The 13,009-nt window shown below is 41.0% G+C and overlaps 1 protein-coding gene across 10 annotated transcripts in view; it reads left to right on the forward strand.

The window, feature by feature from the left end:
- Positions 1-368: 368 nt before the first annotated feature.
- The window catches only part of BTRC (beta-transducin repeat containing E3 ubiquitin protein ligase), a 124,988-nt gene continuing 112,347 nt past the window's right edge, over positions 369-13,009 (forward strand). For 4 of the 10 annotated variants that reach the window (XR_013957199.1, XM_080620932.1, XM_080620934.1 and 1 more), the window contains exon 1: positions 369-514. Coding sequence is in view for 9 of the 10 variants with exons in the window: in XM_080620932.1 (XP_080477058.1) it covers positions 467-514 (48 nt within the window). In the remaining variant the exon portion in view is untranslated. Of the gene's footprint in view, positions 515-617; positions 637-2,562; positions 2,642-3,546; positions 3,767-13,009 lie in introns of those variants that run through there. The other 6 variants (XM_080620935.1, XM_080620941.1, XM_080620937.1 and 3 more) reach the window with 5 other exon arrangements.

The following is a 13,009-nucleotide window of genomic DNA, read 5'->3' on the forward strand; positions in this document are numbered from 1 at the left end:
CCTGGCACGCCGCCATTAGCCACACATGAGGTGCTGATGAGTGAGTGACTCGGGAGCCAACGCTGCACTCCTCAGGCGAGGTCTGGGGTGGAAATGTCCCACATGGTCCCCGCAGAAAAAGGCTTCTCTTCCTTTCTCCCTTCCAGCCCCGGCTTTCCCGCTACACCGCCACAGCCCCATGCTACTACAACTCCCGTCGGCCCCCCTTTCCCCAGCGGCGCATGCGCCGGCCGGCTCCCGGCGTTCCCCCTGCCCCAAGGTCTTCTGGGCTTTGTAGTCCTGCCAGGCCGGCCGGGCCCTGGCTGGTAGCCCGGTCGGGGACTCAATTTCCCGTGGGCCTGCGAGCTGCGCATGCGCCTTTCGGGCAGCGGGCCGAGTTGGAAGGGGGGACGCGGGGCAGCGCAGGTTCCTGTCTGCGCTGGCTGCGGCCTGGCACTGAGAGGAGGGACGGCCTCGGCGCAGGACTATGGACCCGGCCGAGGCCGTGCTGCAGGAGAAAGCCCTCAAGTTCATGGTGAGGGCCTGCGGCGGTTGACGGCGGTGGGCACCTCTGTGTGTGGGGAGGGGCGAGAGATGTGGGGAGAGGTAGAGGGGGGCTATGGGGACGGGTCCCCTTGGGGAGGCCGGGCCTGTGAGGTGCGCTGGGCCGGGGGAGGACGCGGAGCGTGGCCCCAAAGGAGCAATGGAGTGCAGGGAGGGGACTGAGTACCGGGAGCGGGGCCCCAAATCCATAGCAAAGTATTATTGTGGTGGAGGGGGGGATCGGGGCTGCGGGTGGCACCTGGGAGCGGGAGAAGTTAAACTGGAGAGAGGCAGGAGCTGGCAGAGGGGCCCGCAGGCTCCAGGAGGGGTCACGCATGTAACTGTTAGGGTTTTATCTTTATAAATGCACCTTAGACTATCCTTCTGTACTGCACACCATATCCCTGCGATTTTATGTTGTTTTTCCTTCCATTTTGCCACGAGAGCTGTAAATATTGGTGCTTAAATCCTTCACCTGCTGATGCAGCAGCATATCATTGACAGTGAACGTGAAGACCGCTTACATTCTTTAGATTGGCCTTTGCCATGGAAAACATCCTTGGGGGTACTTGCATTCAAGATGCTCTTCAAGCATGGCTGCTTTGAGGCATGATGCACTTAAGCCGTAGTTTCATTCTCTCTTCATTTGTTGATATTTCTAAGTGTTTTGGCTAGAAACGTAAGATTTAGAAATAAAAACAGTTGCCAGCTGAATTGAATATAAATTTTGGGTGCCCAAAACCTTTCTTTTCCTAAGGATATAATTTAGATGACTGGCAACACTTCCTAAAAGTTTGGTTTAAGGTTAGTGCTTCCAGTGGTACAGAATTAAATCAAAGCTCATCAAGAAGAAACAATTCTATTAAGCCTTCAGAACAGGTGCCCAAAATGAAACTGAGGAAACAGTAGTTACAAATTGTAATTTTTAATTGAGCTTCAGAACACTCATTTGACTTCTGGTTTTTAATCTTGTGGAACTTGTTTCTCTTGAGACTTTTTGACCCTTTTCCTGGTAGTCTCTAAGTTTGTCAAATTTATAGAGCCTCGGCTCAGTGAAGTGGGAAAATGCGATGGATACCTAAATGGGCAAGGTAGCAATTAGTAATAATAAACTACCCTCTTTGGGGCGTGATTGGCCAAAGGAGTGTCCCAGATCTTGTTGCACTTGTGTTTGGCCAAGCTTAGTAATTACAACCTGCCTCTAGATAGTGAGTTTCATATCCTGAAAAGTTTCTGCTGAGATTTTTTTTTTCCTAACAAACACCATTGTGAACATCACTGTGCTGATTTCTCATATGCTGCTTTTTTCACCACCTGTGAGAAGATTCCCATCCAAGGGTTTAGTCCAGGCCTTTGAGCTCTTCTGTGAGATTGGGCCCAGGACCTGAGGGAATCCCTGACCATCTTAGAGCTGTCTGTGTTCCACTCCAACAATAAAGCTCCCTGACATTAGGGAGAGATGTGAGTGTGAGAGTGAGCTGCTCTTACAGGAGATGCATCTGTTAAGAGTACCAGATGAAGGGAAGAATTATCAAGATCAGGCCGCGCTAAGAACTAAAAGCTAAACCAAGTCCCTCAATGTTTTATTAAAATGTCTCTTGTATGCAAAATGCTTGTAAAAAGCTTAGTGAAAGATGTGGCTTTCCTCTGTCCACTCTGGATATTTTTTGGGTATTTTTTGCTAACAGGTTGAGGGGAGAGTGAGAAACACATCTCAAGCTTTTTCTTTAGCACATGCCTGTCTAGAGTGTGACTCTTGCTTTAGTTATGCTGATAAAGTGTTTGTCAGACTTGGTGGGGTCTTCTGGTGTTCTTGGAAGCTGAAAGTGTCAGCTTGGCCCTCCTAGGAAGTATCTTGTTGTTTCTTCCTGTTAGCACTAAGAAAATGCTTAGTTACTGCAGTAGTGCCATTGGTGCAATTATCTACATAGAGGTAGTAGATCAGCTTGTGCATCGTCTCAACTAATGCTGAATCATTCACAGTGTATTATCTTGTTCATGCAAGTGTGTGATATGCTTCATGTACATCTTCCTCATCAGGTGGCTCACAGTATGGTTGAGGTGGGCTTTGCTATTAATTACTGATTTTTCCCTGGGAGTTTCCCAAGTGTCATCGGAGGTAAATATACAAATAACCCTTGGAGGTGTGAGCCCTGTCATGTGTCCAGCTTTTGATAGTTTTCTTTTTGATATAGATTTGTGGTAGTATTTTTGTGCATCTTTAGAATATAATACTTTTGTCCACTTAAAAAAATGTCAGTATGTAATTTTTGGCCTTGGCTTTGAGCACTGACTTGTGACTCTCTTGAGTCACGAGGTATTGGGCAAGACAGACCTGCTGATTTGACTTTTATTTTGGTGTCTAACTCTAATAGAAAAATGTCATGTTCACCGAACACTAATATTATGAATTAAGTTATCTTGCTTTAAAGTATCTGTACTTGATGCTTTGAAGGAAAAACTGGACTGTTTTGTTTTACTGTTTTTTTTCTGTGAGCTCATGTCTATGCCACTTCTTGATAACAGTAAAAGAAAGCCACCTTTTTACTGGCTGGCATTGACTTGATTACTCACCAGTGAAACAGCATTATGTTTAGCTAATATCTGCTACCAGTTTCCTAGTTATCTGTGGTCAGCTACAATATGTATAATCTAATACTTTCATGTTTAAGTAATTCATTTAACTTCATTTGCCTACTCAATTTACTTCTGTGTTTTAAGAAGGCCAGGTTTATTTCTGATATGAAAATGCTGTGTATTAGCATTATACAATACTAAGCAACTGCTCACCAGAGAAAACTGTTTTTGCTGGTGAATGAGTGCTTTCTGTTGTGTATGATACATATCATCTCTCAAAGTTTTGTTGTGTTTTTTTTTTTTTTTTTTTTTTTAAATGAAAGACAGTTCATAAATCTAAAATATGAACTTGTAACTTACGTAGTCCTGCAGCTACCAGTACACCAAGGATTTTACTAGAGTGGATCCTGTCTCAGTTCACCTCAGCCCCTTTTCGTGTTTCCACAGTACTACAGATATAAAACTACAGTCTTCATAAAGTACAGCGTTTAAGAGACTGATGCACAAGCTAAAAGGAGAAATGAATGCGCCCATTAGCTTAAAAAAACCCACCACAGATTCCCCTCTCAAACCCCTTTGGCTTACAGAGCTCTGGTTTTATGCCTTGAAGAATATGGGATTTCTGTTGTCATAACCATTTACAAAACTACCAGAAATGAGGTGCTCAGTAAGTAACTTTCATATTTAAATAAAGTGTGTGTGAAACTGTAGATACAGTGTTTAAAGTATGAGTACAATAGGCTCAACTGAGACTTTGATTAAATATCATATAAAGTAAACTACATATGCCTGCATAGAATAGTAGATATTTTTTCAAAGTAGCTTCAAATGGTTCTGTTAAGTATACGAATGTTCTGATGATTATCTTTTTAATTAAAATGAGAAATCTTTGTTTAAAGTGGCATTCTTTTTTACGGCCTGTTACAGTCTCTGTAACAATCATTTCTTAAGTCTGAACGTTTTTAATTCCAGGAATCCATTTATATAAAACTATGTTTAGACTTAATTAAGGAACAATTCTTAAAAAGCTTGTAAATAGCCAGGAAAAAAGGGACAGAAAATAAAACTGACATTCACACTTAACAGAATGATTGTTACAAGGTATGTAATATGCTATAAAAATACAATAAAACCCTTTTATAAGAGTTCATATTTTTTGTTCCTCGTTTTGAAAGGTATTTAAGAAAAATATCAAAGCTCTATGAAGCAACATCTGTTTTCCTGAATGGACTAGTGACAACTTCCGTTCTGGTTAATTAGCAGTGCTTGGAGCTGTACCTGACCTGTTTGGGATCCCATCTAAGATAGTTTGGGATGCAATAGCATGATATTTAATGAAGTTTCACTTTCTCTTTTTTTTCTGAATGTATCAAGTTGCAGAACTTCATTTAATTTCCTGGGTTGTGAAGAGGAAGATGCTGGCACCAGTGCTTTTCATGAGTGTCTTTCTTCCATTTCATCCCCAAACTGCTGTTTTCCCTTTTTTTGCTTTTGTTTTCTTGTTGATATGATTCTAGGAGGTCCTGATGGCCTTCCAGTTTCACAGGAGAACCAAAACCTTTTGGTTGTCTTTTAAAATGTATCTGTGGGTGTGTTTTTTGTTTTGGTGATGGTTTTTGGGTTGGTTTTTTTTCCTAATGAAACAACGTCCTGAAGTTCCTTAATTTTTATATTCTCCTTTCTGTAGGAGCTTTCACATAACTGGCAAGTAATGTGTTAAGTAATAGTCAGCATTGGAGGCTGAAGGGTGACAGACTTGGAATCTCTTTTTTTCCCCTTCTGTCTTATGTGTGTATGTGTGTATATGGAACAGATGGACAAAGGTTTATACATTAAAAGCAGTTCTGTTTGCACTGAACCTGTATGTAGGACTCATATTTTAAGACCTAGGACTTGTTAGGTATTGTTTTTAAAGTCTGCTTTGAGAACGTTGTAGTCTTCCTAATAACATATTCGTGTTGTGGTCATTGTGGCAGATAATCCTGGATATCCAAACCAAGGGTGGTATGAAAGCAATGAAAATAATTCTGTAAACTAGTTGAATAGGAGAGAGTTTCCTCTTAAATGGAGGGTTGAAAATCCTGCTTGAATATTAAACATACGCTTAATAATTTTTTTTCCAATAGAACTGAAATGACATCTTAGTTTGAGGATTTGTTGGGACTAGTACACTGTAAAGGAAGTGTATAGTTTTCTTCTACCCCAAACTTTGTGCTGTAGATTTTTCTGCTCTTGGTGCAGGCCTCTGGTACTTCAGTAACTTCACCCTCGCTTCTTTGGTAATGTTTCATTTCAGCCACTTTGCTCCATTAAATGTATGCAATTAGAAAAGCAAATGGCAAATTTGCTGTCGCATCATTGAAGTATTTAGTTTCATAGACTAAAAAAGCAGAATTTGTTGCTCTGTGCTCTCTGCACTGCAATATATACTATAAACATCAGAGAGAATAGGCTGACCTTAATATTTGCTTCCCAGACTAAATCGCCGCCTTGCAGCAGTTATTTCCCACTGAATAAAAAGTTTAATTTCACGCCCTGATTAGTGCTAGTATGTGCAGGTGGATGTTTATTTTATGCAGCTAAACTAATCTGCCTTGGCAAATTATTTGCCAGTCAGCAGAGCTATAATTCCTCATGAGTATTTGGTACTAAATTATCATTCTCATTAGTAAAGATATAAAGCAGGCTGTTCTACCACAAAGTTTGGTTAGGAAAAGGGTTTCCTCAATAATCATAGAATCGTAGAATTCTTAGGGTTGGAAAGGACCTTAAGATCATCAAGTTCCAACCCCCCTGCCATGGGGAGGGACACCTCACACTAAACCATGACACCCATGCCTCTGTCCAACTTGACCTTGAACACTGCCAGGGATGGAGCACTCAGAACTTCCCTGGGCAACCCATTCCAGAGCCTCACCACCCTCACAGTAAAGAACTTCTTCCTTATGTCCTACCTAAACTTCCCCTGTTTTAAGTTTTAACCTGTTAACGCTTGTCCTATCACAGCATCCTTATAGGCCCTCTTCAGATACTGGAAGGCTGCTATGAGGTCTCCACGCAGCCTTCTCTTCTCCAGGCTAAAGAACGCCGACTTTCTCAGCCTGTCTTCATATGGGAGGTGCACCAGTCCCCTGATCATCCTCGTGGCCCTCCTCTGGACTTGTTCCAACAGTTCCATGTCCTTTTTATGTTGAGGACACCAGAACTGCACACAATACTCCAAGTGAGGTCTCATGAGAGCAGAGTAGAGGGGCAGGATCACCTCCTTCGACCTGCTGGTCACGCTCCTCTTGATGCAGCCCAGGATACAGTTGGCTTTCTGGGCTGCGAGCACACACTGCCGGCTCATGTTCATTTTCTCATCGACCAACACCCCGAAGTCCTTCTCCGCAGGGCTGCTCTGAATCTCTTCTCTGCCCAACCTGCAGCTGTGCCTGGGATTGCCCCAACCCGGGTGTAGGACCTTGCACTTCGGATGATTAAACTTATTAACGCTGGCATCAGCCCACCTCACAAGCGTGTCAAGGTCTTTCTGGATGGCATCCCTTCCTTTCAGTGTATCAACCGAACCACACAGCTTGGTGTCATTGGCAGACTTGCTGAGGGCGCACTCGATCCCACTGTCCATGTCACCAACAAAGATGTTGAACAAGACCAATCCCAACACCGATCCCTGAGGGACACCACTCGTTACTGGCCTCCAACTAGACATGGAGCCATTGACCACAACTCTTTGCGTGCGGCCATCCAGCCAGTTCTTTATCCACCGAGTGGTCCACACATCAAATTGATGTCTCTCCAATTTAGAAACAAGGATGTCCTGTGGGACAGTGTCGAAGGCTTTGCACAAGTCCAGGTAGATGACGTCAACTGCTCTGCCCCTGTCCATCGGTTCTGTAGCCCCATCATAGAAGGCCACCAAATTGGTCAGGCAGGATTTCCCCTTAGTGAAGCCATGCTGGCTGTCACCAAGCACCTTGTTGTTTTTAATGTGCCTTAGAATCTGCTCCAAGATTTTGCCAGGCACAGAGGTGAGACTGACTTGTCTGTAATTGCCTGGGTCATCCATTTTCCCCTTCTTGAAAATGGGGGTTATATTTCCCTTTTTCCAGTCATTGGGAACTTCACCTGACTGCCATGATTTTTCAAATGTGATGGACAAATCCTTGGAAGATAGAATATATACACCGTGGCCACAGTGTTCTCAACATCCTGTAGTGGTGTGTAATGTGGAAAGAGGTAACAAAGACTTCGGAGGAGGAAAGTAAGGTTACTCTGTGGCTATGTATTATCTCCAGAGGTAAGATAGGAATGTGCAGTGTTTGGAGATCACCTAAGAGGTGCTTAATGAAGGAAAAGTGAGATGGTGAATACTCTTTGGAGTATTTCAGTAGCGAACCAGGCTCTGATCTCTGGGCCATAAATGAGATGAAAATATGAAGTTACATTGTTTTCTTGTTTATTTTCAGTGCTAGCAGCTATTGAGGTAGGGGAAGTAATGACTTGAGTCTAGGAGTTAGGTGGCAGAGGAAACTTCATGCTCTAGTCTCATTTAAAATTCACTTCATGCTCTGAAAACATTTAAAGTGGGGATCAGAAAGTATTTCCTGACATACAAACATTGACTGGTTATGCTTGTCAAATGAATGGTGTTCATCCACTGTTTTGTTTTCTTTAGGTTTTACTGTGCTGGTAGTTCATATCCTAAAACTTACTAATGAAAAGTACTTATTTTCTGCTACAAGGAGAGTCATACCTGGGAATTATGTATTTTCATTGAAAATTGAGTGAAAGGATTCCACTGACACTCTTTCATCTGTATGGATGCATTTCTTGTCACATTCATTTTCTCAGTGATTGCTGCAGTACTTAGGGTGTAAGTGATCAGTCGTGTGTAAGACCAGCATAACCAGCAAACTTGATTTTGTTGTATGAAAATTTTCATGCTAAATTCAACAATGCAGATGGAACGAGTTGTTTTCTCACTTCCTTGTCTGCTTACATTATCTCATCTCTAACCTCCATGTGTGCTGCTGAGATCTGTGTAATATTTAAGCATTCTCAGTAGCAAGCTTAACTAGCGTTTCTAATAGAATAATACTATTATTCTGGTACTAATAATACTATTGATTCTAATACTCAGTATTTTCTTTAGTCTTCCGCGTTTTCCCCATTCTACAATTCAGGAGATGCCCAACAAAGCGTATTATTTATATATTTGAAGTGATTTTGCACAGAAGTGTCGAATGCAGTGTGTGTTTAGCTGTGGAAAGTGAAAATGAGTTGTAGCATTGCAGAGTCCAGTGGCTGCAGCTAAGTAGTAAGTGCTTAAAATACAATTAATAAGCAATCAAACATGAAGTTGTTTTCTTGACAGGAGGCTGAGTAGTGCTGAGAAAAACTTCGTGATCCCCCAGAAACTGTGGAAAATAAACATCCTGGGAATTGCATTAAATATGTCCTGCTGGTTAAACAACAGTGCTTTCTGATGTCTCTTGATCTGTGGTCTTGAAGAGCTTTGGGGTTGGACAAATACTACCCCTGCTTTGCAGAAAGGGAAAACTGAAGCTCAGAAATTTGCCTGGGGTCATGTACTGGAGGAATTTGTTTAGGGTCATATGTTGCACTGATGATAAAAGGCAGAATAAAAAGAAATCAGTTCTTCTAATAGCTAGCCTTGTGCCTCTGACCATGTTTTGGTTAATTTTACAATTGGCTAGCCACCTGTTAAGATAACACATTTTATCATTAAACAAAATTAATTTAAAAAATGGCTTGAAACTGTCTGATTTTAATGGGATCTGAATATTCTTAGTTTTAATCTGCCTCATGAGGCTTGTCTTTCTTCTGGGAAGTACATTGTTACATCATTAAAATATCATCCCCTACTGAGAGAGAAATCGGTCCCATTCACTAAATGGCAATGCTGAAACAATGACAAGTATTTCTAAAAACTGCATTAAAATTCGTTTTTTTTTCTTTCATCTGCAAGTTCTGTGGTTCCATTAACCAATGGGTGCTCAGCCTGCTTGCAGCTGCGTGTGCACAGCCAAATTTGTTAGCTGTAGTGGCAGAAGGTTTGAGAAGCAGCAATGAAGACTTTTAGTTTTAAATGATTTCACTTTTCCACAGTGATTTTGTTTGGAAACAAACGATTGATCACAATTTTTCGCTCTCTGGCTGCTTCTAGTTCTCCTCTGTACTAAGAATTGAGAAACATCCAATTTAATTTTCCCTCCCCCCTACTGTTGAAACAGGGTCTGTGCATTCATCTCAATAAGAGCAGCAGGATGGAGAGAATGAGGAAGAATAGGAAAGCTCAGCAAGGGGTCTTTCCCATTGTCTTGAGGGAAGGACAGAAGTGTTTACAGACTGTGAGCAGGAGCCATGCAACCTCTTGGCAGAATCCACTGGAGTAACCAGTTTGGACTAACAGAAGCAAAGAGCCTTAGTGCTGGTTTAATTTCCCTCATCCTGTGGTAAGAAGGGAAATGTGGGGATGTACTATGAAGGAATGAAGAACTTAAGTGCGGTTGTATATTAGCAAGACAGTAATGAGTGTATTTCTAACTGTAGTCTAGATGCTCCATCTTTTTCAGAACCACCTTTTTCAGGAGCAAAATGCATTTGAAGAAGATTGTAAAAAGGGACTTTGGGTAATAGCAGCCACCGCAGAGCTCTGGTGTGTTTTTCCATTAGCTGGCTTTATGCCTACATGTGGATTCTTTTGGTTTGTTCACAGAAGTCTTCTCTCTTGATGTTTCCAGCTAAGGACATAGTTATTCTTGAGGATTTTTCCAAATATAGGAGGATGGATTGAATACTTGGGAAGAAGGTGATGGCTGTCTTTGCCTGGATACAAAGCGGGGCTAGACTGTATTCTGACTAGAAAAGAAAATGTTTCCAGGCTTGCCCATACAGCAACCAAAAGAGTCTTTAATTGTTTCAGGGAAAAATGGTCTACCATGGAAGTCTGTCAGACAGTATAGTCACTGTCCCTCTCTACAGACATCATTTGTAATTTATTGTGAGACCGATGCAGAATGGAGCAGTGTTTATGTGGGAGTTGCTTTTAGTTTATGGATAGTTGGCCTAGAATTCTGTCTATTAGGAAGATGCTGGCAATTCTCCAGAGGGGTTGTTCATTGGGTCTACTTAGTGCCCTTCGTTCTTTATATGCCAAAACTCTCAGTGGGATTGAGAAATGCAGCCAGCTATCATTCATCTCCTGCAAATTAGAACAATGAGAAGTGGGTGTAGTCTCAAGAAACTACGGATCAATCTTGTTCTAGAAGATGGGTCTTGGAAGCATCTCATCAGTTTTCTAAAGAAATCCAAACAACATTAACACTCTTTTTAAATATGACAGGTGTTTTCTGTTGCTAATAGGTTCCAAAGAACAAAAATGTATATTCCTTGTTAATTTTCTTTATGTAACTTTTTTCGTTTATTTTGTTCTTTTGACTGGGATGGCTGCAGCGAAGTGTGTAGCTCTTGTACTTAGTCACAACTATTGTTTATTAGCAAGCATAAGTGTCCTGTGAGTTTTTTTCTGACAGGAAGATATTCCTATATATCCTATCTCACTGACCTTGAAATAAGACCTTATGCAGAGGCATAAACCATACAGAGCCCGTCAGTGAGAGGAAATGTCTCTGCATGGATTTGGAGCATGGGTTCAAGTCTGATGTTGGCAGACAGTGTTCTCTCTACTCCCTTTTGCAAGCTACTCAAAGGAGTTCTTGAGTGGAATTTTCTTTGCTATGCCATTGTAGAGCTATTCCAAATTTGACTGCTTTGAAAGCTAGGATCCTCATTCTGGTTTCCCAGTTTAACTACATTCATAGCTAATTCATTCTCATTTGTTCTTGTGCCAATGTGGTCCTTGAGCTTAAACAGCTCTCCCCTGTGTTCATCTGCATGTATTTGTGGAGAGCAGTTCTATTCTCCTCTGAGCTGGATCTGGTCAGGCTAAAAAAGCATTTTTTATTTTTATTTTTTTCCCATAATAAGACATCTCCTGTAACTTCCAATCATTTTAGCAGAGCTTTCTAAACAGCTGCAGAATTTGATTGGTCTCCCAGAAGATTCTAGGAGAAGTTTTGTTGGTTCTTTGTACAAAAGCAGTAATCCCAGTTTCTCTATTCTGGGATTTTTTTTCACTTTATACAATATTCTATAGTAGTGTTTCCCATCTTCATGGCTGCATCTTAGTAGCAAACCATCATTATCTAAAGAGTAACATATCCCAGGGCCTCTTCCTCTCTCTTCAGTTACTGAGTTCTTAGTTTATGTTAGAAATAATGTTACTTTTTAATGTATGTGTACCTTGTGTTGGTCTGTTACCCACATCTTCAAGAGGCTGTGTCCTATGTATTTATGATGTCTCTGAACTTCAGCCAATTTTGGTAGCACATTGGTAATTCTTGTTGGGTATTTTTTGCTATTAGAATATTTTAACATTAAATTTCAAGATTAATTATAGATTTCAACAAAGATCAATCTCTGTACAGCTTGCTAGTTCCTTTTTTTACAGTGTCCTGTGATCCTTTACCCTTTTTAGTTTCTTATCCTTCTTACAACTCTGGTATTAATCCTAATCCTCTCCATTTTAACTAGTAACTTCCTACATGGCATCTATCAGATCGTAACTACTTCTAATTTGTCTGGACTTCGGTGATCTTCTTAAAGAAGAAGATTGGGTTAGTCTAGCACTAATTCTGATTTGTTCTAAATTGGGAGTAGATTTACTTAAATGTCCCATGGTGACTGCTTGATTTTGGCAATAGTTACCAGTACTTGATCTCAGTCGATTTCCTTTCTTGGTAGACAGGACATAGTGTTTGTCTGTTTGTGTTACAGTTTTTGCCATATTTTTTTTCCTTTGTAAGGGTTGGGCTGGCCAGTCATTTCTGCAACATTTTGCACTTACTCTGGTTAGTCTTCTTACTAATACCTGTTCTGCATGGGGATGCTACCAGAGGCTGCCAGTTAAGTGTCTTCAACTGCTTCTGTTGTCCCCACTGCATTCTTAGGGCAGCAGGTTTCTTTGGTACTTCTAGCTTTAAGGAGGGATTTCCTCTAGTTAAGCCAAGTAAAGGAATATTTGCATCTTGTGCCAGTTGCAAGGAGTTGAAAACTATCATAGAGCTGAACTCAGTACAGTGCATTTAGATCAGGAAGAGATTTACTATGTCTTGGTAAGTACTTCAGGCTATTAGGTATGAAATCCAAGTTACTTATGATTGGTGAATAGGTCCCACATTGTAATTGTAATGCAGTGCTTTTTAAGGGAAATAAATTAGGATAGAATGGCCATTCCTGAAAAAAAGAAGTTTTTTGGTTACTTTATTGAACAGCAAAATGTTTGGCTTGAGTGCTGGACTCAGCTCAGAAGATGAGAGCTCACTAGCTGAGCAAAAAATGTTGAGATTGAATGCGGGAGTTTGCTCCTGAAAGCATTTCCATTTCTTTTCGAAAAAATAAACCAGTATTCCTCTTACAAATTTGTCTGCTTAATGTGTGAATTGCAGATTTCCTTCCAGGATGATTGGCACAGATTTGTAACCTGTTCCTTCTGTATGCTTTTTTGTCTGCTCCCTAAAATTCAGCAGGAGATCAGGAAGAGGAAAGTTAGTGCTGAAGGTTCTTTTGCTGATTACAGAGATTGTAGATTTCCAGACTTCTTAATTTTGTTCACCTTGGCTGAATTTTTTTTTCCTCAAGTACATAATTCTCCATTCCTGATGCTCTGAATCTCAGTGAAAAATTAGAGTGGAGGTGAGCTTTCGGACTTTTCTGTGTACTTACAAAAAAGAGACAAGATACATAAAAGTCATCAGCTTTGTTTTATTGATCTCTAGACAAATTTCCGGCTTCTATTGTACACATAATGCCTGCACTATGAATG

The sequence above is a fragment of the Psittacula echo genome (genome assembly GCF_963264785.1).
Source record: "Psittacula echo genome assembly, chromosome: 6".
Classification (NCBI taxonomy): domain Eukaryota; kingdom Metazoa; phylum Chordata; class Aves; order Psittaciformes; family Psittacidae; genus Psittacula; species Psittacula echo.